General features: G+C 52.9%; 9 protein-coding genes across 9 annotated transcripts; 5 read left to right on the top strand and 4 right to left on the bottom strand.

Annotated features, from left to right (window-relative positions):
• Window positions 1-251: 251 nt before the first annotated feature.
• Aud_001890 (SDR family oxidoreductase) lies at window positions 252-1,097 on the top strand (the record flags this gene model as incomplete). Its single annotated transcript, XM_043295892.1, has 1 exon — window positions 252-1,097. One exon carries the CDS (start codon window positions 252-254, stop codon window positions 1,095-1,097), a length of 846 nt encoding a protein of 281 aa, XP_043151827.1.
• A 387-nt stretch (window positions 1,098-1,484) lies between these two features.
• Window positions 1,485-3,509, bottom strand: Aud_001891 (mediator of RNA polymerase II transcription subunit 17; the record flags this gene model as incomplete). Its single annotated transcript, XM_043295893.1, has 3 exons — window positions 1,485-2,743; window positions 2,798-3,183; window positions 3,238-3,509. 3 exons carry the CDS (start codon window positions 3,507-3,509, stop codon window positions 1,485-1,487), a joined length of 1,917 nt encoding a protein of 638 aa, XP_043151828.1.
• Window positions 3,510-4,560: 1,051 nt separating this feature from the next.
• Aud_001892 (ATP-dependent 6-phosphofructokinase) lies at window positions 4,561-7,087 on the top strand (the record flags this gene model as incomplete). The annotated part of the gene is made up of 4 exons (XM_043295894.1): window positions 4,561-5,301; window positions 5,358-5,819; window positions 5,866-7,006; window positions 7,056-7,087. 4 exons carry the CDS (start codon window positions 4,561-4,563, stop codon window positions 7,085-7,087), a joined length of 2,376 nt encoding a protein of 791 aa, XP_043151829.1.
• A 269-nt stretch (window positions 7,088-7,356) lies between these two features.
• isn1 (IMP 5'-nucleotidase ISN1) lies at window positions 7,357-8,986 on the bottom strand (the record flags this gene model as incomplete). The annotated part of the gene is made up of 6 exons (XM_043295895.1): window positions 7,357-7,461; window positions 7,522-7,661; window positions 7,727-8,521; window positions 8,567-8,714; window positions 8,760-8,848; window positions 8,962-8,986. 6 exons carry the CDS (start codon window positions 8,984-8,986, stop codon window positions 7,357-7,359), a joined length of 1,302 nt encoding a protein of 433 aa, XP_043151830.1.
• A 774-nt stretch (window positions 8,987-9,760) lies between these two features.
• Aud_001894 (uncharacterized protein) lies at window positions 9,761-10,435 on the top strand (the record flags this gene model as incomplete). The annotated part of the gene is made up of 1 exon (XM_043295896.1): window positions 9,761-10,435. The coding sequence occupies one exon, from the start codon at window positions 9,761-9,763 to the stop codon at window positions 10,433-10,435; it is 675 nt and encodes a 224-aa protein (XP_043151831.1).
• A 70-nt stretch (window positions 10,436-10,505) lies between these two features.
• On the bottom strand, window positions 10,506-12,332 carry Aud_001895 (putative MFS quinate transporter; the record flags this gene model as incomplete). The annotated part of the gene is made up of 4 exons (XM_043295897.1): window positions 10,506-11,582; window positions 11,635-11,763; window positions 11,816-12,005; window positions 12,055-12,332. The coding sequence occupies 4 exons, from the start codon at window positions 12,330-12,332 to the stop codon at window positions 10,506-10,508; spliced, it is 1,674 nt and encodes a 557-aa protein (XP_043151832.1).
• A 1,459-nt stretch (window positions 12,333-13,791) lies between these two features.
• On the bottom strand, window positions 13,792-15,363 carry Aud_001896 (putative MFS transporter; the record flags this gene model as incomplete). Its single annotated transcript, XM_043295898.1, has 2 exons — window positions 13,792-15,083; window positions 15,141-15,363. The coding sequence occupies 2 exons, from the start codon at window positions 15,361-15,363 to the stop codon at window positions 13,792-13,794; spliced, it is 1,515 nt and encodes a 504-aa protein (XP_043151833.1).
• A 2,459-nt stretch (window positions 15,364-17,822) lies between these two features.
• Aud_001897 (Zn(II)2Cys6 transcription factor) lies at window positions 17,823-20,159 on the top strand (the record flags this gene model as incomplete). Its single annotated transcript, XM_043295899.1, has 5 exons — window positions 17,823-18,668; window positions 18,742-18,920; window positions 18,979-19,277; window positions 19,327-19,547; window positions 19,611-20,159. The coding sequence occupies 5 exons, from the start codon at window positions 17,823-17,825 to the stop codon at window positions 20,157-20,159; spliced, it is 2,094 nt and encodes a 697-aa protein (XP_043151834.1).
• Window positions 20,160-21,770: 1,611 nt separating this feature from the next.
• Window positions 21,771-25,312, top strand: Aud_001898 (hybrid sensor histidine kinase/response regulator; the record flags this gene model as incomplete). The annotated part of the gene is made up of 5 exons (XM_043295900.1): window positions 21,771-21,841; window positions 21,893-23,554; window positions 23,601-24,638; window positions 24,684-25,054; window positions 25,116-25,312. 5 exons carry the CDS (start codon window positions 21,771-21,773, stop codon window positions 25,310-25,312), a joined length of 3,339 nt encoding a protein of 1,112 aa, XP_043151835.1.
• Window positions 25,313-25,386: the final 74 nt, after the last annotated feature.

The raw sequence follows: 25,386 nt of genomic DNA on the forward strand, positions 1-25,386 counted from the left end.
GAGGTTGTCTAGACACCTTTTTGGCCTAGTGGTTTCATGGCTGACATCCACTAAGTTGACGATCAAACTTGTCAGCACTGCTGGATTTATCGGAATTAGTGGGGTAATCAGCGTTATCCCCATTCAAAACGATCAACATATACCGTATAAAACCTGCTCTACTCCTATACCTGAGGTCCCATATCTTCACAAGAAGCCATCAGTAACTTGCCGTATTTCGCTCGCGACGTACGTCAGACACAACCTGCAGCATGGACTTCGTCAGTACCCACCACCACGATACCTATCCCTTCATCTCCCAGTCCACCCACCACAACCACAAAGTCCTCATCACCGGCGCCTCGCGCGGCATCGGCCTCGCCACAGCGCACTCCTTCGCGCGGGCCGGTGCCCCATCCATCGCCATCGCCTCCCGAGGGTCCCTCGATGCCGTGGAGACCGCCCTTCTATCCACCGCCAAAGAAGCAGGCCACCCACCGCCAGCAATTCTCAAACTAACCCTCGACGTCTCGGACGAAGCCAGCGTGGCAGCGGCAGCGGCAGAAGTCGCCTCTCAATTCGGACACCTCGATATCCTGATTAACAATGCCGGGACGTCGGAGACGTGGGTTCCCATCGCGGAAAGCGACCCGGCGGACTGGTGGGGATGCTGGGAAGTGAATGTCAAGGGCGTGTACCTGGTTATGCGGGCGTTCATCCCGCTTCTGCGGAAGGGGACGCAGAAGACGATTGTGAATGTGAGCTCGATCGGGGCGTTGCATGTGCGGCCGGAGGCGTCAGCGTATCAGACAGGGAAGTTTGCTGTGCTGCGGTTGACGGAGTTCGCGATGGCCGAGTATGCGGGTGAGGGGATGGTGGCATATGCGATTCACCCGGGTGGGGTGCCGACGGAGCTGGCGTTGGGAAACAAGGCGTTGCATGGATTTCTGACGGACACTGCGGAGCTTGCGGGGGATGCGATGAGTTGGTTGACGCAGGAGAGGAGGGAGTGGTTGGGTGGGAGGTATGTGAGTGTTACGTGGGATATGGAGGAGTTGCTGCAGAAGAGGGAAGAGATTGTCCGAGAGGATAAATTGAAGATGCGGCTGGCTGTGTAGGCTTAGCATACATTGAAGAACCGTCAAGGCAAGCTGATGATGGAGCGAAATTACGGGGTTCTCTGGAGACGGGCCGCCTGTGGTAGGGCGGTTGCCGGCTGAGGGAAAGACACAGCGGCGGGAGAGTATCTAGCTGCTTCTTTTACGGATACGGCATGGCTAATTCCTTGCTATCAAGCGAGGCTGCGGCGAGGACAACCTGGGGGGGAACGTGAATGACTTGTTGCCGAGGGAGTAAATATCATCATCGGAGGCCGGAGAAGCTGGCATTGCATTCAGCAGTAAGAACCATTTATATGAGTCTATCGGGTATCAATGATTTACATCTCACAAACAAGGATCTATGACAGGAGCGGCTGGAAGTGGCGCCTGCAGGCTGGTTCCTTGCTACCGTTGTGAAACAGCCGCAACGTACTCCATGAGGCTTGGGGCCGTTGTAGGGCCTGCCTTCCATGTGTGCGTCTGCAACGCGGGTGTCGTTTCTGGTGTGGCACGGCTGTAACGCTCAGCGCCCTGCACGTCGTAGGTTTGAACAACCAGCTCATCCCGCGATAGGATGACCTTCATCTTCTTCTGTTTTCCATCACTTGAAACGGCCAGCAACTCTCCATGGTGAGGATACGTCGCTTCCCACGGGACAGACTTGGCTTCAGTCTTTGCAATGCTCGAAGCTTGCGAGGTCTGCGATTCAATCGCCGCGACAATATCCAGCATTATGAAATGCGTAATGATCGTTGCGGCCTGGTCGTGCAGCCCAATGCGGTTCGGAGGGTGGACGTCTGGGTAGTGAGGCAGGTTGAGTGAGATCTCAAAATGAGTCCCAAAAGGTGGTACCGACAAATTGGTGCGTGTCTTCACTTTGAAAGAGCTCTGCGGTGTGAGGAGATCCGCCGAGAATGTGGACTCGAGTGGCAGAAGAAACTGTCTGATCAGACCCTCCACCTTGGGTACCGAGCGATCGATGTTGGAAAGGTTCACCGATGAATAGGGTGTCGCAGTGAAGCTACAACTGAGGCCTGCTGATTGAAGCACTCCATACACATCCTTCATAAAGGTCTCTAGCCACCGGACATGGAAGCTGTGCTGCAGATATGCCATTACCGGTCGCAGCAGGTGGTATTCGGGAATATGACGTCGCTTCGGAGACAATGGAGGAGGCGGTTGTGTTCTTCGACGTAGGTTTTGACGATGAGCATAGCACAGTAGAATGCGGATTGAGTGCGCAAGTGCGTCGGCAAGCACGTTGTGTTCTTCTGATTTCGTCTCCTCGCCATCGACATATGCTTCTTGGTCGGGGTCCACAAGGTCCAGTAGAATGTCTTGCTCTTCGGACACAGAGAATTGAACCAAGTTCTGGCGTGTCGTCACACCTTGGCTACCCATTATCCGCGCCTCTCGGAACAGTTCGTGGAAAAGCTCCTCCTCATACAGTGTATCTCGCGCCTGCAGGATACGGCCTTCGATTGAATCTGGGTCCTGGGCGGCTGACCGGTATGGCTTGGAACAGCCAGTGATGATGCCATGGTCCTTCACACGTACACGCACTGTCTTTGCTTTCGTCGGGACCAATCCCTTGTCTAGTATGAGTGCGCCATCTTCAGATCTTCGTAGGGCTGCGAGGCCTCGGTCGCGGAATATCGGGGTGGCTGTAGAGAAAGAAGTCAGCGCCCATTTCAGCGTTACTTAATTTGCTAGCTCACCTTCAAGGAATCCATATTGCACACCCAGGGTTTGTCCCTGACGGGGCAGCCTGCACAGTTTCCAACCCTTGTCCTTGACAGCCAACACTTCATGCCAGTATCGCGTCTCGGAAGCGACTTCATTTTCCAGTCTTGAAGCGGACTTCAACAACTTATCGGCAGCAGCATTGAAGCTCTGCAGCCTCCATCCACGCGAGACGGTCTTTGTGTCTCTGACCACAGCTTCGGGCTTTGGCGGAGGGCTAATGATTTCTGCATTGAGTGAACCGAGTGGTGCAACTTGCTTCAGATAAGCGGACATGGAGGTTTCGGCCTGTCGTGGGGTGTGCTTGGAGAGGAGCAGTGAAATAAAATCGAGAGCAAACATCGCTTCCATATGTGCCTGCCTGTAAGACCTCAGTACGGACCGGTCGGTCATATCACCGTAATGGTTGCCTTACATCGCAAACTGAATGATCTCTGCTCGTCGTTTGTATAATTGATCCAAGCGCTCTGTTGTGTCCAGCTCGGCACCCGCTCCCTCAGCCTCCTCCTCTTCAATTGTGTATTCCTTGCTCTTCTCCTCCTCGATCTTTGCGCGTAGGCTCTCCTCGCTCACATTGCGGAACGATCCCCACTGAGCATTAATCTGAGCGATCTCGAGAGGCAACGGATCTGGACGGTCGCGCTTTTCGATCAGGGGGCGCAAGGGAAGGTTAAATTTATCAGCCATGGTGACGGTTACAGACGCACCCTACGTCAACGAATTGTGAGCAGTGCAGAGGGATCTCTTTGAGGCTGGAAATGAATGATGGAGATAGTGACGCCGAGGCACGTGACCGGAGCTCAGACATTGCCGAATCAACAGTTCACTGCGCAGTGATCAATTAATATGATTCACATGATATATGCTAATAGCAGATGATAATCGATGAAGCTTAAATACTGCTTGCAATGCTTATTAGTCAAGTAAGAGTATCTAATCACATGTCTTGTGTATAGCCCTGAGTGTCGAAAGCAGAGAGGTACGTCGCCGCTATATATTTTCCACATTGAGCTTCAAAACAGATATTGGAAGACGCAATTGTGTACTATTCAGTGGTGGACAAGCTGTCTTTACGAGTCTGACAATGTTGCCATTAACTGTTTTGTGTCCTCTTATCAAAATTAAGTCGATCAACTCAATTGAGACGGTATTGAGACGATATGACTGCATTGCAAAGAGCAGTGCCTGAAATGACGTGCATCGAATCATTCTGCTCCTAATCCATCATTAATTGCATTGGTTGCCATGGCGTCACAGGCCAAGCACGTGAAACTCTAGCCCTGCCCTAAGTTTCTTCACGTGACTTTTATGACGCTAGGACGAAAGAGGGGCGGGTGACGTCGACAATGGGTGCTGGAGTCTTGTAATGACGCAGGGAGGTAATCTTCTACTGGTAGTTCAGAACCTGCAGGATTCTCAAAAGAGGGGTTGTCGGCTGTTGATCATCCATAAGTTTCTGCCATTGTCTTTCTTCATCGGAGATCCTTAGACAGTTTCTCATCTCAAGCTCTCGAGGCTCATTGTCAGCTAACTAGTGAGTCCATTGACCGGTCGTGTCTGTGACGTACCCTTTCCCACTCCCGCTTTCACTCACCGGAAATCTTTCACCCCACCGTCACAACAACTTATCTACAGTTTTGGTCTCAACAACAGCTGTCCCCCCTGGTGCTTCACTTTCCGGTCTAGCGATTGATACCTGCAACACTCCTTTGTGGATCAGTCTACGGTCGTCAACAGGATGAGCTCAACACAAGCGCCCGTCGAGCCGCCCAGGAGACGCCGCATTGGTGTCCTCACCTCGGGTGGTGATGCCCCTGGTATGAACGGAGCCGTGCGGGCCGTCATCCGTATGGCCATTTACTCCGACTGCGAAGCGTATGCCGTGTTCGAAGGTTATGAGGGTTTGGTTCATGGTGGTCATATGATTCGTCAGCTGCACTGGGAAGATGTGCGTGGCTGGCTCTCCAAGGGTGGTACACTGATCGGATCTGCTCGGAGCATGGCTTTCCGCGAACGCGCTGGACGTCTGCAGGCCGCTAAGAACATGGTGCTCCGCGGTATCGATGCTCTCGTCGTCTGTGGTGGTGACGGAAGTTTGACCGGTGCCGACGTCTTCCGTTCGGAATGGCCCGGTTTGCTGGAGGAGCTGGTCAAGAATGGTGAATTGACTGAAGAACAGATCAAGCCCTACAAGGTGTTGAACATTGTTGGTTTGGTTGGTTCTATTGACAACGACATGTCCGGCACTGACGCCACGATCGGCTGCTATTCCTCTCTCACACGAATTTGCGATGCCGTCGATGACGTTTTCGATACCGCGTTTTCCCACCAGCGAGGTTTCGTTATTGAGGTTATGGGGCGACACTGCGGTTGGTTGGCTTTGATGTCCGCGATCAGCACGGGTGCGGACTGGTTGTTCATTCCGGAGATGCCTCCCCGTGACGGGTGGGAGGATGACATGTGCTCTATCATCACCAAGGTGAGTCGCGATATATCTCGTTACCCGGCATTGAGCTGACGGAATGTTCTCTGTAGAACCGCAAAGAACGTGGCAAGCGTCGTACTATCGTTATCGTTGCCGAAGGTGCCCAGGACCGCCATCTCAACAAGATTTCCAGTTCTACGGTCAAAGATATCCTCACTCAGCGACTCGGGCTGGATACGAGAGTTACTGTTTTGGGACACACTCAGAGAGGAGGAGCAGCATGCGCGTATGACCGCTGGCTGTCCACCTTGCAGGGTGTCGAAGCCGTCAGGGCTGTTCTGGATATGAAGCCGGACTCGCCATCGCCAGTCATTACCATTCGCGAGAACAAGATCATGCGGACACCACTGATGGACGCAGTGCAAGAAACCCAGCATGTTGCGAAGCTCATCCATGACAAGGACTTCGAGGCAGCGATGAGAATGCGGGATGCCGAATTCAAAGAATACCACTTTGCCTATCGCAACACTGCCACACCGGATCATCCCAAAATGATCCTCCCTGAAGACAAGGTGCGTTACTATCTCTCAATCAGCCGAGTTGGCTAACTCAAATTAGAGGATGAGAATTGCCATCATCCACGTCGGTGCCCCGGCCGGAGGTATGAATCAAGCCACCCGCGCCGCTGTCGGTTACTGCCTCACTCGTGGACATACCCCCCTCGCGATTCACAACGGTTTCCCCGGCCTTTGCCGTCACCATGATGACAAGCCCGTCAGCTCTGTTCGCGAAGTCAAGTGGCTGGAGGCCGACGCCTGGGTCAACGAGGGTGGATCGGATATTGGAACAAACCGTAGCCTGCCATCCGAGGATTTTGAGACCACGGCAATGTGCTTCGAGAAATACAAGTTTGACGCACTGTTCGTGGTGGGTGGTTTCGAAGCCTTCACAGCCGTCAGCCAGCTCCGTCAGGCCCGCGAGAAGTATCCCGTTTTCAGGATCCCCATGGTTGTTTTGCCTGCCACGATTTCGAACAACGTGCCTGGAACCGAGTACTCGCTGGGAAGCGACACCTGTCTCAACACTTTGATTGATTTCTGCGACGCCATCCGCCAGTCGGCTTCGTCCTCTCGTCGCCGTGTCTTCGTCATTGAGACACAGGGTGGTAAGTCGGGCTACATCGCCACCACCGCTGGCCTTGCCGTCGGCGCTACAGCCGTGTACATTCCCGAGGAGGGCATTGACATCAAAATGCTTTCCAACGACATTGATTTCCTGCGCGAGAACTTTGCCCGGGACAAGGGAGCCAACCGTGCCGGAAAGCTCATTCTGCGCAACGAATGCGCCTCCAGCACTTATACCACCCAGGTCATCGCCGACATCTTCAAGGAGGAGGCCAAGGGACGGTTCGAGTCCCGCTCGGCGGTCCCTGGCCACTTCCAGCAAGGAGGCAAGCCATCGCCGATGGACCGTATCCGGGCCCTTCGGATGGCGATCAAGTGTATGCTACATATCGAAAACTACGCAGGCAAGTCACGCGACGAGATTGCGGCGGACCCGCTGTCGGCGGCGGTCATCGGTGTGAAGGGCTCGCAGGTGTTGTTCTCCCCCATGGGCGGCAAGGACGGTCTGGAGGCGACGGAGACGGATTGGGCACGCCGGCGTCCCAAGACCGAGTTCTGGCTGGAGCTTCAGAACTATGTCAACATCCTGTCTGGCCGCGCTGCTGCGGGAAAGCCTATGTGGTCATGCTATGAGAGTAAGCTTTGACTACGATTGGATTTGCATCATATACTGACTGTCTACAGCCATTGACCCTTCAGCGCCCACTTCACCTTAGAGCGACTGTGCAATGCTGGGGATACGATTGATGAGACGGGAAGCTGACGGCGACCCTTGAATGATATTTCGGAACATAGCTGATGCCCTGGACTTTGGACTCTGGACATTGGGGTAGATTATGATTTTGCATCTGGAGTTGAGAATACATGATGGCTAGGTAGTCTGGGCAAATATATTTGAATCTAGGATTTCATAATCAATGAATGATGGTATCATACGCCATGATCCGGTAAACCGAAATATAAACCCGTAATTGAAAAAAATCAATCAGGAACGATTCTTCTCCGCCTTCTGCAACTCCTCCAGTTCGTCAAGCAACTGCACCGTTTCCGAAGGACTGGCAATCCAGGCAGTCGTAGACGCCAATCGAGCCTACATGATCACGACGTCAATTTCACGCTTGGCTCTAAAAATTCAGAAGACGAGACTCACCTTGAAATCATTCGCACCAGCCGACAGAAACTGATCGCCAACGTGGAGCGTGTGCGACCGCTCAATTCCGCCGAAATACCGCTGACAAGCGCGCACACCCCAGGACTTGTCGCCGATGTCGACGAAGACATCATTTCCGCCTGTCATCAGCATTAGCTACACGGCACGTGGGAAAAGGAGACAAGGGCCGAGAAGGGGGAAGCACCGTTAAACGCGCAAAAGGGCAATCTGGTGCCGACAACAGACCGCTCAACCGTATTCTGCACGACGAGGACGGTCTCCTCGAGCTGCTCGCGGTGGATCTTGCTCCGGTCATAGGGATACACGCCGACGGCGCGGTCCTTGCGGAGGACGGCGACGGGGAGGTTGAGGTTGGAGGCGCAAGCGCGCAGCGAGGATTCGGCGATGTCGAGCAGCTCGGTGATATCCTCCTGCTTCCAGGCCTTCATTTCGTCGAGGAGCCACTCGGGGCGGGGCACGTAGGTGAGGCGGTGCGGGGAGGCGGAGTCGAAGCGGAAGAGGAAGTTGCTCTCGCCGCCCATGACGACCAGGCCGTCTTTCTGGGCGGGGGTGAGCGAGGGGGAGTCGTGGACGGCGTCGAGCAGGCCCTTGAGGCGCTCGTAGTACTTTGCGCCCTCGGTGTAGCCTGCCGCGGTGACGATGCCGATGCGCACCCCCTGGTGCAGGAGGCGGATGATGCGCGGGATGGCGGGGTTGTCCGGGGTGAGGCAGGCGCCGTCATCGTAGAGCGTGACGTCTCCGTCAAAGGTGACGAGGTCGAGGCCGGGCCCTCGGACGAGGCCGAGGAGCTGGGCGGTGTTGAGGATGAGACGGATGTCGTTGAAGGAGGGGGCGACGAAGCGGCGGCGGCTGATCATGCGCTTTGTGTCTTGGTATTTGAAGGCGTCTTCGATCGGCAGCCGGCTGAAGAAGGAGCCAGCGGTCGGGACGAGCAGTTTCAGTTTGGACTTGCCGGGGGCGGCGTTGCGTTCATGGTCGACTGGCTGGGGTTAGATGCGACTGAGGAGAGGGGCATGAGGCTTACTGTGGTCGTCGATGAGCTTCTCGACGTCCCGGAAGATCTCCGCGTAGCGTTGATGGGTGTCGGCCGCTACGGCCACAAGGTTCTCGCTGTGTTCCTGGTAGACAGCGGTGGGCTGCGAGTGCAGCACAAAGGGGACCGCCAAGAGACCCTACTGGATGAGCTTCCTCCGGTGATGATGAAGTGGTGCACTCACTTTGATCCATTCAATCTGAGATCTGTTAGTTTGCGCGTTGAAGGCACGTTGAAAGAGGGAGAACTTACCAGCTGGTCTCGCCGATGCGACTATCGGAGTGAGTCAGCCAAGCACAACCTCAATGGCTGACAGCATACCTTGAGAGCATCTATCAGTTGGTTAGGATTAGCAGTCTAGTGAATTATATTCAAAGAGGACCTACATTCAACGCGATACCGAGTGGTCATCGTGCAGGGGTGTTGTTGGCCAGGGGTAGGAGAGTGAGGAGGATGAGGAGTGCGGGATGGTTCCCCGCGCGATGAGTTGGAGAAATCGTGCCAAGACAGGGGTGAGACACAGGCCGGTGAGGTTTCGGCGGACTCCGATCAACGATTGACTTGTTGGGCTAGTCTTGATTATTTTGAGTGCTTATTGGTATCAAAACTTCCGTCTAGACCCAGCATCAGAGTGACTCATTCTGCGCCATGACTTTATTGGCTCGAGAGTCGATCTTATCGCGAATAAGCCTCGCTCTGTGAGCAATTCAAAGTGGCTTAGACGGACCCAGCAGGGATTATATGACGAGGAAATCTGGAGTAGAAAAAACCTGCAAAAGCACAACATTTGTGAGCAAATTGGAGTACTCGTAACTCGTAGCCTCATCGGCCTTTGGGATCGACACCTCGTATTTACGCAAAACATGGGAGCCTGAGGCATATCCCAGCCTATCACCGTCAATAATTCCAAGGCAGTCATCGATCTCGTGTCGAGTCATACTCGCATATTATTCCAGGGACGATGACGATGTTGACGCCTGGAGTGATTCATCCAGTCAATTGGTCAGGGCAATATAAACCGCCCAAGTCGTACACGGAAATGCCTATTCAACAGAATCAAACCCACGAATCTCTGGCATCACCAGGGTGAACATGAATACGAACATGAATTTCCTCAGCGATAACAACAATCCATCTATATCGGATCCTCCACCCCCATATACACCCTCAGAGGCATCTCCCACTATGCCAGAACCAGGACAAGAACAAGAACCAGACACCAAACAACCTCTCCCACCCTCCTCCTCACCATCAGAACACACAAGTTCCACCCTATTTCCAAACCGCGGGATCCAAATCCCCTCGAAACACGACTACTTCACCTCCGGCTTCGCGTATCCTCCCTTCCTAGCCAACTACGACATCTCCCCTCACTACTGGACCCAATTCACCCACGACCTCAACGAGGAGGTGAAACTCTCCCCGCGACAATGGGCCACGACAGTCGCCAAGGGCGTAGGCGTCTTCGCGCTGGGCGGGATGATGGCCGGCGTGCTTGGTGCGATTCCCGCTGTGCTGGTGGCGCGCAAAGCGAGGCGGAACCGCGAGGAGATGAATCTGATTGTTGCTGCTTCGGAGAGGCCAGCGGATACGGATTCGGGGTTCGAGGAGGGTTCAAGGCTGTCGAGGAAGGTTGAGCGGTGGAACGACACCTTTTTCCGGCCACGGGGGATCATGGTGCGGGTTGATCTCCCGTGGGAGGAGCTGGACGAGATGCATGGGATGGAGGTGGTCCCGACGTCGAGATACGGCTTGTCAAGGAGAGACGAGCAGGCTGTTAGAGAGGATGCGTCGCGAAAGGCGCGGATTGTGATTATACCAGTAGATACAGATCCTTCAGGTTCAGCGTCAAATTCGTGAATTAATGCAAAGAATAAATTCATTAACATGCGTTCCACATCATGGCTCAAATATGTTTGACCGCAGCTGCCTACACCCTCGACTTCTCCACCGTCTCCTGGTGCATCGCGGTCCCGTGCATCTCCTCGGCCATCTGCATCTTCTCGGACACCACCTGATCCCGCTCCTCGGCGTCCTTGTTTCCGTACAAACCGATCTTGTACCACGGCAGCTCGAACAGGCTATCCATGCTCTCGAGCGACCGGCCCGCCGTCTCCGGCACACTGAAAAACACCCACAGCCCACCGAGGATGGTCACCGCCGCGAAACACCAGAATGTGCCCTTGGGGGTGATGCCGCCCTGGTCGGTGGGCAGCAGCATGTTCGGGACGGCGCGCGAGTTGCCGTACTGGTTGACAAAGTGCAGCGTCATGGCGATGGAGGTCGCCAGGGCACGGATGCGCAGCGGGAAGAGCTCGGCGGTGAGCAGGTACTGCATCGAGTTCCAGCCCAGGGCCCAGCCGAAGCCGGAGATGTAAATCATGGCGATGGCGCCGCGGCTGACGCCCTGCTTCGCCTTCGGCAGGACGAAGTCGTGGACGATGCCCATCTCCGGGACGTCGGTGAGGAAGGAGGCGACGTAGATCATGGCGATGGCCTGCAGGGTGATACCGATGAGCAGCGCGCGCTTGCGGCCGATCACGTCGACCAGGAACAGGGCGCACCCGATGGCTGCGACGAGCTTGACGATACCGAAGACACCGGTCACGAGGAGGGTCTCGTTGGAGCCCGTGATGCCGAGCAGCTTGAAGAGATCTGGGGCGTAGAGGGTGATGGAGCCGGCTCCGGACCACTGCGAGAGGACCTGCGCCATGGCAGTCAGGTAGATGCGGTACAGGTTCTTCGGGACGCAAAAGGTCTCCTTGATGACGCCGAGCCAGCCCGCGCCCATGGTCGCCTCGAGTTCGGCCTGGTGGGACAGCTCGATGGCGGTGATCTCCTGCACAACGTACTCGTGGTCTTCAGGGAGGTGTCGCACGCGCGCCAGGTTGCGGATCGCTTGTTCGTGTTTGCCCTTTTTGATCAGGAAGCGAGGAGACTCGTATTGCAGGAAGGAGAGGCAGAAGATCAGGCCGGCGAAGATGATGTGCAGACTGGTTGGCACTTCCTACGGGGTTGTCAGCTGCGATTGAACCTCAAGCGGTTGCCGGCTCACTCACCCATCGCTTGTGCGTGTTATCTCCGAGGTTAACCTGGCAGCCGTAGTTGGTGAAGTAGGCCAGGACGATACCGAGATACACGAAACCAGTAAACACACAGGTGCAGAGACCTCGAATGGACGCCGGGGCCTAGCCATGACTGTCAGCTTTGCGTCAAGACTGTACGCGAATGTATACTCACAATCTCAGCGAGATAGACCGGGCCAACCACGACCGTTTGTCCGACACCCAATCCTGCAATGAAGCGACCGGCGTAGATGGCTCCAAGGTTTCCGTTTGCGCCCATGAATATACCGATACCAAGAACCCACAGAACACACAGCTGACGAGTAGCCCAGATACGACCGATGCGGTCACAAACGAGGAAGGCGCTGCTTGGGTCAGAAAGTCTGCCAACTAAATACAAAAGCTAGAACTTACAAGAGAGCACCACCGACAGAGCCGATCTGCACCATTGATGACACATTCGCCTTGATGTTCGCCTTTTCGACAGCACTGTACTGGCTGTAGTGGATCGTCCGTTGGAAATCCTTCGAGTTGAAAGCGCCCGAGATCAAACCCTCATCGACACCCCGGGCAGCGCCCATGAGGCCGAATGAGAGAACTGCGAACCATAGTCTCCAGTTGAAGACCTCTTTTGGCTCGCTGAGGTTTTTCAACCGGAAGATGTTGACGGGTTTCTTTGGACCGCCTGCCATCGTCTCGTCCTTTGTGTGCTCAGAATATCAAGTAGGAGAGATGGGGAGAAAAGAGTTGAGAAGTGCGTTGGACAAACAGGGATGAGCAGACGATCACTACCCAGCTTTATACCCTGCATGAACAGTGCGGAGAAAACGTGGAGTAGAAGCGTGGGGTCGAAATCTCCGAGATCAGGACCAGGAAACTAACGTTAGTCGCATTTCCAACGCGAAGATATCGCGAAGATGGACGCATTTGTCCATGCGGCTGGGACTCACTGTCAGTGGCAATTTGGATTCCTTGGTCGTGAAACGGAGGGTGACCGACTGGCCCTAAATGGGGTGCCAAGAAGGCGTGGGTTGTATCTCTTCTCTGGCCCACCTAAGGTTTACTCAAGAGTCTGGAGTTGAGAGCTTGGGAGCTCTTGACTACGCCAAAAGCCTTGCTCCCGCTCTCCGCATGAAGTCTATACTCTGCCTTGTATGTTGTGAGTGCTACTCAAGAGACGAAATGTACTCAATAACTCACACATTCATCAAGTTTATTCGCCTTTCTCAGTCACTTCAAAAAACAATTCAATGAACAAGTTCATGAAGTCCATGTGCGTGTTTGTTGCCCTCCTCTCCGCATAATGAAGGCTCGGTCAAGTTCCGAAACCGAGAGACAGCTTGGCACTGGGAAATGCCTCACAAGATCGGGACGTTTTCAATCTAGATTCACCTTAGACTCGGACCCGACTCGAAGTTCCGTTTCTCGGAGGTTCTAATAGACATGTTTAATTCGCCAGTCGCACAAGAATATGGTGAACTATTGACAGCATCAAGAACACATCGGGCAACCTAGGAAAGCGTTTGCTCGGCACTCAAACCATGCTCTCCCACCAGCAGTAGCCCCGCGGTACGGAGTTAGTGCATACTCACTATTCTACCACGCAGAATGGCATGCGAGAAAGGCCTATTCGGTCCTTGTCCGAAGCGACAAAGATCGTCAATGACGGCGGCGACTAGCGTATCGAACTTCAAGCAGCGATTCCTCCGACGCTTCGCAAGAAAGTGTGGTTCCGCGTGTGCCTAGCCTGATTGGACCGTTGGTAATTCGGTGTTCTCCGAAGATTAACCATACGATTGAGAGTCGTGGAGATTATTACTGGATGGTGCCTGTGCACAAGCTGGGGTCTGGGGTTGACGGTCTCCACTGGACAGTGTCTCATGCAATAGACAGAGAATGACAAACCACCGACCCTGATTGGTTTATCCCGCCCACCACATGGACAGGATGGCAATGGAACCAATGAACATTTGGCAGTAGTACTGTGGTTATAGGGATATAATAGATCTTACATAAACAGTCGTATTGATAATTCTTATATGACCCATTGCGGTCTCATAATACAACAAAACAACAAGCAAGTCATTATTCAATTGACATACGCGTGAGCGCAGAAAGGTCACGAGGCAAGATAGAAGCACAGACCACCGATTAGTCACGCCAGCGGAAAGCAGGATTGCGCCAGTCGAGATCCTGGATCTGCCTCAGCGACAGGCCAGCCAGAGCCTGATCAACGTCTACCTTCTCGCGTCTCTTGTTATCCCACCGCATCCAACCCCAGAGCAATGCTCCGAGAATCATCGTCATGGAGGAGGTCGCCAGGTTGAGACCGTTGCCAATGTGATAATTAGGGGCATCAAAGGGCAGAAAGGACCATGTCGAGATCAAGCCACCAATGTTACCCATCATCACCGTGGTTCCGATGGCCGAGGACCGCGCAGTATCGGACACCACGTTGTTGGATGAATTCGCATTGCACAGAGCACCAAAAGCGAATGCTCCGCTAGCAATCAAAAACGTCGCGCCATAGCGGACCATCGCGTCAGTGCTGGCGAGGAACATGATGTATCCCGTCATCATCAGAGGGGGCCCAATCACGAAGAAGATCATGCGTCGGTCAAATCGCCAGCTGAGGAACGGGAACAACACAGTGAAGAACGCTCCGACGACATACGGGGGGACAGTGTGCAGCTGCTGGGCCACCACGGTGCTGTGTGGATAGATGGTCCTGACAATCGTGGGAGCGAAGAAGGCTAGGCCTTGGACCGTGATATTGTTGAGGAGGAAGATGAAAGAGGTGGCGAGGGTCACGGGGCTGAAGATACCCCGGAGCGTTTTAGCTTTATCAATCTTGTCCAGCACCTCCGTGGTTCCGACCCGCTCGGACTTGACTCGAGCGATCGCCAGGTCCTTCTCTTCCTGCGTCAGCCAGCGAGCAGTCTCAGGCCGGTCGGTAAGAGTAAAGAATGAGATCAACGCTAGACCGATGGTAATGATGCCTTCGATAGCAAAAATCATGCGCCACGTGTGCAGGCCACCGAAATGATCCAGTGACAGGATGCCCGAAGCCAGCAGACCACCAAACGCGCCGGCCAGCGGCGCCATGACAATGTAAAGCGACAGGCGGAAGGCAAGTTCACTGCGACGGTACCACCGAGACAGATAGTAAGCGATTCCGGGCATCATACCTGCTTCAAAGACGCCAAGCAAGAATCTGACTCCTGACGCGGCGTGGATATTGTGGACAAATGCCGTGCCAAGCGAGCAGATGCCAAAGCCCAGCGTGATGGCGGGGAGGAACCAGCCCGGGCCAATCCACTTGCAGGCAATATTGCAAGGAATTTCGAAGATAATGTAGCTGATGTAGAAGATGGATAAGAGGGAATTGTAGTCGTAACCCTTCATGCCAAGGTCTTTCTCCAGCCCGGCGAGCTTGGCATTACCTGAGACGGGATCGTCAGTCAGACAGAGTACGATAAGAGGTGGTGGGAATAACATACCGACATTTGCTCGGTCAATGAAGCAAAACAGATAAAGAAGTGAGACAGTAGGAACGATGTACAGATCAATCTTCAGTCGAAGGCGAGATTCCGCCGCAGGGTCGAATTCGACCAAAGCTCGACCGTATTGGTCCGTTGCAACCTGACCACGGCTGGCGGCCTCATGAGCTGACTCATGAGCCAGAGTTGTTTTGAGTTCAGACGTGCCCTTTTCCTCCGCCATGACTTGCGAAAGATTATCGTTCCCGGATTTGGGAACAACGAGATAAAAGGCGTTGGAACCTGTCAAAGGTCGATGAGGATGCTGATCACTGCGACAATGAGCTCTCCAGGAATCATGCAGCAGCGGTAATTTATAGCTTGATCTCACGTCGGATACGAGTCTCGACTCTGATCTGCCGAAACGTCAGGACGGGAGTGACTGTCGGAAGCGCGTGGGGACAGAATCTCGAATCCGGGGGTGGATCGGTATCGTGGGGTAGAGCTGGTGATCAAAGCGAGTCACTGGCACCGAGGTTGAAGAGACGGTATAGCTTAGCGGTAGTCACACGGCAGATAACAGGGAGGGAAAAGCTGACAAAGCTCAAATTCCGAGGTGCTGACCGGAGGAAAAACCACGAAAAGTCCATGTCTGCCGTCCCCTTGCTTTTTTGGTGATTCATGATGCATAATTCCAGCTAGTCGCTTGGCACAACCACATTTTGACAACTACGCACTGACTGTCTGACATGCTGACCATCGTTGGTGCTACTGGTAGACAGCAGATTGGCGAATGAGCCGCGTAGGAGCTTCGCCCCAAGAAACCAGCGACCAATCCAATGGTCCAGGTCATATTAACGTTTTAGCGATGCTTCTTGGCCCTCAGCTGGTGTCCAATCCGGGTCCGACCACGAGACTGTCCCTCTCTTCACGAGAACTTAAATACAGCCTTGGCAAGTGCCAAGACCCGAAAATGTGTATGTATCAGCTAAGGCAAGTTTATGCGGCAGTGCTGTGGGTTTGAAGCTATGAGTTGCACAAGCCACTTGCCTTCGATGGCGAGGAATGCAAACTTACCTGGAAAACCTCCGTAAGTTGACATATGACGAGAAATGCAGAGTGCGGGAAACAAAACACAAAATGTTATCATAAAACTCAATTGATATACACTCACCTGCATACTCCCGCAACTGCAATCAGATGGCGGGCTATTGTGCCAAACTGATGCTTATGAGAGCACAAGAGAGGACGCTGGTCAAAAACACTGAGAGGCTTAGCCGGCCGAAGCGGTGACTTGGCAAGCATTCATTTTCCTCCCCGCGCTCTAGCTCTCGCTGTTTCTCCCCACAACCCCGGAACTGAGTTGCGGACGTGTTGATGACCAATGACGGTGAAACGTTGGGGAGCATTAGGCGTGGGATGTGGGGAAAAGGTCGTTTGATGTTTGAATAAATCGCCTAATTGGCGACTGCCCTCATTGAGTTGTGTGAGAGCCCGAGAGAGGCATCAAAAGAAGAGCTAAAGCGTCACTTTCCGCTTAGAAGGAAACTCGAGTAATGGCACTGATCTCTCCTAGGCCACAGGCAGTTAGAATACATCCATCGGTTTGATGAGGCATATCATCCTCGAATCTCCAAACATTCGGCCGGGGAACTTGCTCAATATCTCATCGCATACTTAACAAAGTCACTATCAATTTTACATGCAAGAGGCGCGCTGCTGTGAACTTTTCATGTTACTCGGAAGATACACAGTCCTGCATCGGTATGAAAGTCATATCCTATCCTGTCTCACCCTTTTCTGTTGCTCATCCTTGCCAAGCTGCCATAGCACCCGAGCTCTTCCCATCCTCGCGGCAAATAGAACTCCCATCCCCTCATCCGTACCAAGGGGCGAGGTATGCCTTGGCAATTGCGCATTTACTGGTTGGGACGAAACAAAGCAACCCCTCATCGTCCTTGACCCCGGGACTCGACTCAGGTATCACACGCAGTCTCTGCTGGTTGAATCAAGTCTCTCCGAATTACGGAGTGTCGTTTTCCTGAACATCCTTGACCCGAGTGTCGAGTCACGCATCCGACGCAGGCTCTCCTGGCTGAATCAAGTCTCTCCGAAGAACGGAGTACTGTCAATCCTCATCACACTAGGCCTCCTTCTCCGTCACAGTATCGGCTCATCTCAAAGAGATTTCTCCTATTTTCTAGTAGCTCCGATCGCTGCGTCCAACTGTGCGAGTCAACCAGAAGGCATTGCCGTACAGGCGCAGCCTAGTTGCTTCGGCTGAAGTTGTATGAGCGGTTTGATAAATGGCTATATTCTACTCTATACATCTGTACAATGGCTCTTTGCTCTTGTGGATAGCTTGCAAATCGCCCATGCATCAAGGAAGTATTGAAAAGTCGTGGAGTCATGGCTATTCCTGGTGGGATACTCCGTGAGAGCAATAGATGAGGTCTCGCTCGCTCGCCACACATAATTAACCCTCTCGTTACGTTTCAGGTGTTACCAAGCTGGGAAAGAGACATCGCACAACGCCTTCGCACCCCAGCCTTGATGTCGTAGCAAAACAGCGTGGCGGACAAATCCGGAAATACGGACTAATCACGTGACGTAAATCCGAAATTTTCTCCCGTAAGCGACAAAGGACAAAGCAATGAGAACAACTTGCCACTTAGGGACCGGTTATCTCAGTTTCTTTGCTGGATGGCGGAAACCCCTCAATCAGGAGAACCATCCGGTTGGCGGATACCCAAGGCCTGTCAAGAATGCAGAAAGCGAAAAATCAAGTGTAATGGAGACAACCCCTGCAAGACCTGTCAGGTGCGGAACACTCCATGTGTCTACCGGGATGTGATCCGACAACGCAAGAAAAGGAAGCATGGCACCGTAGGCGAGGGCCTGGCTTCCCATGAATCTGCGCGCTCTGAGCTTGATACACATCAGCCATCCTCACCGCTGCCCCAGCCGTTAGGCCGCCGAAACAAATCTGCCTGCTATACTTTCCACAACAGCGTGTCGGCAACGCACATGGCATCTCCGTCATGCAAGGTGCAGCTATATTATGGACCCACGTCCCATTTCACTCTTATGCATGAGATTTACCGGGGCTTGGTTTCGAATCAAACCACTCGTCCCGAGGAGCCGCAGGGAGAAGTCGAAGAGGCTGGGGCTGGGCTCGATATGTTCAGTGTTCGCGGCATCTTCTTCGGTACTCCAGACGAGACGCATGATCCCAATAAGGGGATTGGTACCACAGCTGCACCGGTGATGTTCTTGCCCTATGAACTCGCCAGAATTTTTTTGCACCGATTTTTATCAACGCTGTATCATCTGGTACCATTCTGGTCTAAAGAGCTTTATGAGCGCCAGCTAGAACACTTGTATCTTCCCGCCTCTCGTACCGACTCTGACACCTGTGTCAACTCCATCTTATTGATGGCTTTGGCCATGGGATCCCTGGGTACACAGCATTATCGCTGGGGAGACATCCTGTTCGATCGGGTCAAGGCGTCTTGTCACTCCTTGGACGACGTGGTGAATCTCGAGACTGTACAGCTGTCCTTGACGATGATAAGTATATTCTGTCCTTGGCGGTGTAAGTTTATGCCTGACGCTTGGCTAGTACGCCCATTTTCAAACGGAGCAAGGGCGCCCAAATTCTTCCTTTCTCTACCTGGGCACAGCTGCGAGGAAGGCCATCTCAGCTGGATTGCACAAGGAATCTCCGACTGAAGGAGGAGAGGGTAGGGAGATAGTGGAGCAAAGACGATTGACATTTTGGTCCTTGTTTTTCTACGAGACGTTCGTCCTTGGTCACTAATTCTGCCTTTGTAAGGTCGCCCTGCTGACGGCTCGCCAGCTGGATTTGCTTTCATCTCGGTCGCCCAAGCTCGCTCTCGTCCAGGGACGTTGGCATTGCACCTCCCAAGGATCCATTCATTCTCATTCTCATTCACCTTACGAATGTCATGGCTCGTTCAGCAAACGAAATTTACGGCCGGCCACACGACTCATTGCTGCAAATGTGGAAGCTGGCCAAATCCATCGCAGAAGACCTTCGTTGTTACGACGAGAAGATGAAGCTTGCTCTCGGGTTTGGGCTTGACAAATGCCCCCAGCCTGGTGAAGTCGGAGTCCGGCAGGCCATTCTCATAACCTGTAAGTCACTGATATACAGAGTAATGGACGGACAAGCTAAGAAAGATAGTGTACTATCACACGATTCTATTGACATTTCGACCGTTCTTGATCTTTCGCGGGCGGTGGCGGCGCGATATCAAAAACTCTTCTTCCGAGACTGGACTCAACACCAAACGCCCGACGGAAATGCCGGCGTGGCTAAATGACGCGTGCGACCACGCGGTCCACGCTGCGTGCAAAACTCTCCATCATCTATGTGAGGCTGCTATCGTCAATGAGTTTGTTCGGGTATGCTTTCCCCTTGTGCAATACACCGGATTTCTACACACATTGGGGCTAAACAGTCGTTAGGAACTTCGCTATCATGGCTTCTTCCTGACCAGCGCCTGCTTTGCACTTATTTACGACTTCATGTATAACGAGAAAGCTGCTCCCACACACCTTCCATGGGTTCACGTGGGCATTCAATGTCTTGGAGCCATGCGGCCGGGCGATCCCATAACAAGCTCTATTTCAGCTATACAAACTGTCCTGAAGAAACTGCACCCGTCTTATGAATGGGTGCCACCTGGACCTGTTCAGGGTCAGGCATATGCGCCAAACCCTATGGGCCCGGCATCAGCTCACCCCTATTCTAGTGGTGTAGCATCGAGCCAGACAAATCTGCGAGAAGCTTTCCCTGGCGACACCTTTGTGGGAGGGTACCTTCCCACAATGCCAAACATTCAAGTCAACCCGCTTCAAAGCGATATCCCGGAGGCCTCTGCTAGTGTTGGGAGCAGCGAGGATCTTCCGGATTTCAATCTGTCGGATATGGGATGGGATTTTGACTTTTCCACGATGGATCTTGAAGCATTTTTCTCTATCCAACCAACTATGAACCCTTCGCAGGCACTGTGATTCAGACAGGACGAAGCCGATTCACAGCATAATTGCTGATCGCTGGCTTTGCCTTTACTACGCCATCGTATTGCCTTGCCACTGTCCGGTCCATCTCAGACTGCCGAAACACATACAATGCAATCGTTGCTGGCCTCCGTCCGGTTTACCCGCGAGTGATCCTTTCTGTTCTAAGGCTACGGACTCTTCTGCGACCTATTGCTATCTGGGTTCCATTCTCACAAGGCACATATTTGTCCTCAATGGCGGAGACGGGGAGCAGTCTACTGGTTTCAACCACTGAGATATCATCATAAGCCACGGTAGAACACTGAGAGGAAAATCAATCAGGTTTTGCCTAACAGATCTTACGGTTGTCGGGATTCCCCCGGTATCCACTGAGAGTGATTAGGTGATTACCTTTACCTTTCATAAGAGATCGGTTCCAATCAAGAGAGCTGGACCCGTTGATTAATGTCTCTATCTGTCAGCCGAGGTCCAGATCCGAGATGAAGTCATACACTTTTCAGTCATTGTATGAGACTTTGATTACGAATCTACCTTTGTATTCTAAGCGAGTTGCTCAGACTGGACAATGATGAAATTCGTCCTGCGTTGCTTGGAAGGTTCAATTTCGCTTCACAGGCACATTCAAGAGTTAAACAGGCATACCGATATGGTCTTAAGACTAAGACCAAACTTTTATATAACGTACATCGTCTGATTCGTCCGTCATGGGATAATATATATCTTTGACCCTCATGCAGCATTGGGAATTATTCTTTGCCCTGAAACCTCATCAAATTTGATATCTAGAGTAATATCTTCAATGTTAACATTGCTTGATCTCACGAACCTACGAGTCATGCTCTGTGGAATAAATCTCCGGTTGATGCGGTGACTGGTTTGCGCACCACTTTCCGCATGCGGCACCCCCCCCGCAATAACAGTATCTCCGGACCGATCCACGGCCCATGGCGAGGAGGATGCTGGAACCAAACATTCTACGTACCTTAGCTTACCGAGTAGGAGTCCTCATTGATGACGATGGATGGCTCTTCTCTGGTCGAGCCAAACAGTCCAATGAATCGATTTGCGACCCATCTTTCCTCGTCTCCGTCGCACTTCTTCTCCAGCTAGGGATGAAACAACACTGTTAGATGGCCAACACTATTCATGCCTGATCCTTGTATTATTCAAGGATCGCAAGGCCGACTGTCGGTATCGTACTGCAGGCAAATTGCGGTCTTGGCTGTAGTTTCGGCGGGATAACTTAGCAGCAGGGTGACATTAGGCGAGATCGAACCACGGACACGTCCTGAAGTCAGTGATCGACCCGAGCCACCCGTGAGCTCAGCATCTGGGTGAACGGCCAATGACACCGTAGACTGGATTGTCTGGTCTACCTAGCTATCTGCTGACTATTTCCTTGACCATGGTCTAGACAAACGGAGATTTTCTCCCCCACAGTTTGACCAGGATCTGAAATCTTCATCAGCCTCGCCGAATTTCACTACATGTACTCTCCGTCTATTCTTATTCACGGCTCCCTGTGCTTTGCCCTGCTGCGTCGATCTCTGATCACCGGGCAAGTTTGCATGACCAAGTCTAGGATGCGTCGCTAACTCGATCATGCCACTGTCGGGCTCTGCGGTGCCGCCTCCCCTGAGCACTGCCCAAGGAACAGTCCTAGAGCAGGAGGAGTATGTTTCATGTTTCATTCTGCATTAAACGAGTCTCTACTGACTGGAAAGGTCTCGTTCGGCTCATTCTCAGGATGACATCAACGAGCGCTCCGAGCCAACTAGCGGGCGACTTGCAACCCATAGGCGAGACAAGTCAAGTTCAGCGGCTTCCTTGACCGCTTACGCACAATTGGCGACGTATCGGTTCAGCTGCAGCCACTCGTTTGTGGTTCGTTTCGAGCATGGACGGGCGAATATCATTGCGGAAGCATCACCTTCTCTCCGGTTAGATGGGGAGGAGGGGTTTGGCGTTGACGGGGAGGTTCAGCGCCAAGTAAAGGTGTTGAGCCTGCGCCTGGTTGAGGCTCATGTCGTCGACACTTCCAACATTATTGCCAACAGCACCCGATGCGTCATACGTGATCTCACGCAGGACAATCATCATGACAACCAGGTGATCCACTTCTTCGCCGCGGTCCCGATCCATGATGTGAACAAAGACACTATTGGCGCTGTTTGTGTTGTAGACAAGACGACACATCCGACTTTTGGAGATAGCGAGGTTGCAAGCATGCAGGAGATTGCGGACCTGGTCGCTTGTACTATCAAGGATAGCTCGGCTGAAGAGCATCACCTTCAAGCAGAGCGGCTCATCAATGGTCTGACCACTTTCGTCAGCGGTCAGGCCGTCCCTGACCTTGAGCAAAACTATCACTTCCAAAGACGGCCATCATACCTCCCTGGTATTGAAGATCTTTCGATCTCTGAGAGATGTAGCGTGGGCTCGCCACAATACACACATTCCCAAACTCCTGCGACCTCGCCAAACCAGTTCTTCTCAAGAACCCGCGGAAGAAGAAATTCGGTGACTGTTATCGAGGGCAGCACTGTATCCCATTCAATGTCGCGTTTGTTCTCCCGTGCTAGCACTTTACTTCAGAAATGTATGCAGCTAGACGGCGTGCTTTTCCTGGACGCCACTCGAAGTAACGCTCGGAGGTTCGTCTCGCCTGGCACTGCTCGTTATCAATCTAACGTCTCTAGCTCCTGCTCTCCTAGCATGAGTGACCTGGACATACTTTCCAAGGACGGCGATTCTGGTATCCTCTCTGCGGGCCTATCCTCAGCCGGGCCTTGGCGAGAGAGGGTATGCGAGCCTTTGGGCTGTGCGTCGTCGGAATCTGCAAATCGCGGTACCTCGCAGTATTACATCTCAGAAGGCTTGCTGCATGACTTGTTTGCCGCCTACCCAAAAGGCACCATCTTCGATAACCGCACCCTCGTTGACTGTACTAGTCAGAAATGTGGCCACCTCACGGATGCAAAGGGATCGCGTCATCACGCAATCATTCTCCGTCTGGTGCAAGACATTCCGGAGGCCAGGTCGCTCCTCTTTTTCCCAATGTGGAACTGGAATACATCGCGCTGGTTCGCCGGTGCGCTCTTGTGGACATCAGACGGCCAACGACATTTTGGCCAAACCGATTTGTACTATCTCAAAGCATACGGTGACTCAATTGTGTCCGAAGCGGCTCAAATGGACTGGCAGGCGACGGAAAAGTCTAAATCAGATCTATTGTCATCAGTGAGCCATGAGCTAAGATCACCGCTACATGGCATGCTTGCCAGCTTAGAGTTGCTGCACTCGACAGATCTTCAACCGGCTCAACAGGACATGCTCACGATGATTGAAACCTGTGGTTTGACACTGTTGGATACGCTGAATTATCTGTAGGTTGGCAACTCCGTCGGTGGGATCTCACTAACATACATGCAGGTTGGATTTTACGAAAATCAACAATCTGACCAGTGCAGACGCAAAGAATGACGGGGATACTGAGACCTCTCTCGCGGAACTAACGTGCGAATTCGATTTGGACACTCTGGTAGAGGATGTGGCGGACACCTTGTATGCAGGTCACCAGTCCCTGGTTAACGCTTCCCAAGTTGCAGGCCGGTACCTGCCCAGCGGGCCAACAGTGGGACTTAGATCTGCCAAGGGCACCGAGAACGCCAAGGAGTCGGACCACTTATCAGTGATTGTCCGGGTTGAGCCGGGAGACTGGAAAGTGCGAGCCATCCCTGGCGGATGGCGCAGAATCGTCATGAATCTGCTCGGCAATGCATTCAAGTTCACCAAGTCTGGTTTCATTGAGGTCATACTCGCCAGGAAGATAGAGAGAACCTGCGGCACGAAGAGGGTGTATGCTCTATTGACAATCACAGATACCGGATGTGGCATCTCTCCGGAGTACCTGGAGCACAAACTTTTTCAGCCATTTACTCAAGAGAACATCCTGACCGAAGGAGTTGGCCTCGGACTCAGTATCGTCGACCGATTAGTGACAAATGTGGGTGGCCAGATTGATGTGAAGAGTACCGTCGGTACCGGAACTCAATTCGAAGTGTACATTCCGGTCGAATTTGTCGATACGCTGGTGGGTGGTGCGTCTGGGCAAGAGCAACCAGAGAGTGGTTCGGTCTCCCGAGTGAGCCTGGTCGGACTGAACGTATTTTCCAACCTGAAGAGCTCAGGCCGAAGACTGAGCGTTGACGCGAAGAGGAGGCTGTCAGTCCGCAGTGCTCTGAGTAATGCAGTCCTCAGCCAGCCCGGCTGGACAGTCTCCTTTGCCGACACTTTGTCTCAAGCCAAGGGCGATATTGGTATTATCGAGGAGAGCAGTCTGGCCGAGATGGATGGAAAGCAGCCAATAACTACAGAACTGAGAGGACTGGCCATACTAGGACAGTGTGGTAGTAACCTACCAATCGATCCTGTCACGAAAGAGCTGGATGTGGTCTACGTTCCTCAACCGTAAGTAGCACCAAATTCCGAGCAAGTGCGAAACTAACAGGATAGACTCACGCCTCGAAAAATTATCGGCGCGCTGCATACAATTTCCAGCTTGCCCGAAGGTGCGCCTCATATCGGCCATGCCGATAGTATCCCATCCCGTGGGCGTAGCTTATCGGAAGCTTTTGCCCTGGCAAAACAGACCGAGTCGCCACCCGTGGTGGAGGAAACCGTGGACGAGTTCCGTGCCTCGACACCCAAGGCCTCGAGAACAGTCGATCTTCATGTCCTGATAGTGGACGATAATGATATCAATCTCAAGATACTGGCTACTTTTATGCGTCGCATCGGATGCAGCTACGAGACAGCGAATAATGGACTCGTGGCGCTGGAGAAGTACCAGCAGTCCGAGCACCGGTTCAACTATATCCTGATGGGTAGGTTGCATCCTTTGAGCTTCATGGCCCAACTAACAGGCGATAGATATTTCCATGCCAGTTATGGACGGGATCACCTCCACGGGCAAGATTCGAGAGTACGAGGAGGAGAATTCCCTTCCCCGGGCTGCCATCATGGCCGTGACAGGAGTCGCGTCGGCGACGATGCAGCAACAGGCATTTGCTGCGGGGGTCGATGATTATCTTGTGAAACCTCTTTCACTGCGTGATTTAAAACGAGTGATGAATATCGCATGACATGACTTTGCCAGCAAATTGTACAAGTTGTATAGCACAACTTCAATGTAACAACCTTCCACGTTCACCAATAC

This window comes from Aspergillus udagawae, assembly GCF_001078395.1.
Source record: "Aspergillus udagawae IFM 46973 DNA, scaffold_10, whole genome shotgun sequence".
Classification (NCBI taxonomy): domain Eukaryota; kingdom Fungi; phylum Ascomycota; class Eurotiomycetes; order Eurotiales; family Aspergillaceae; genus Aspergillus; species Aspergillus udagawae.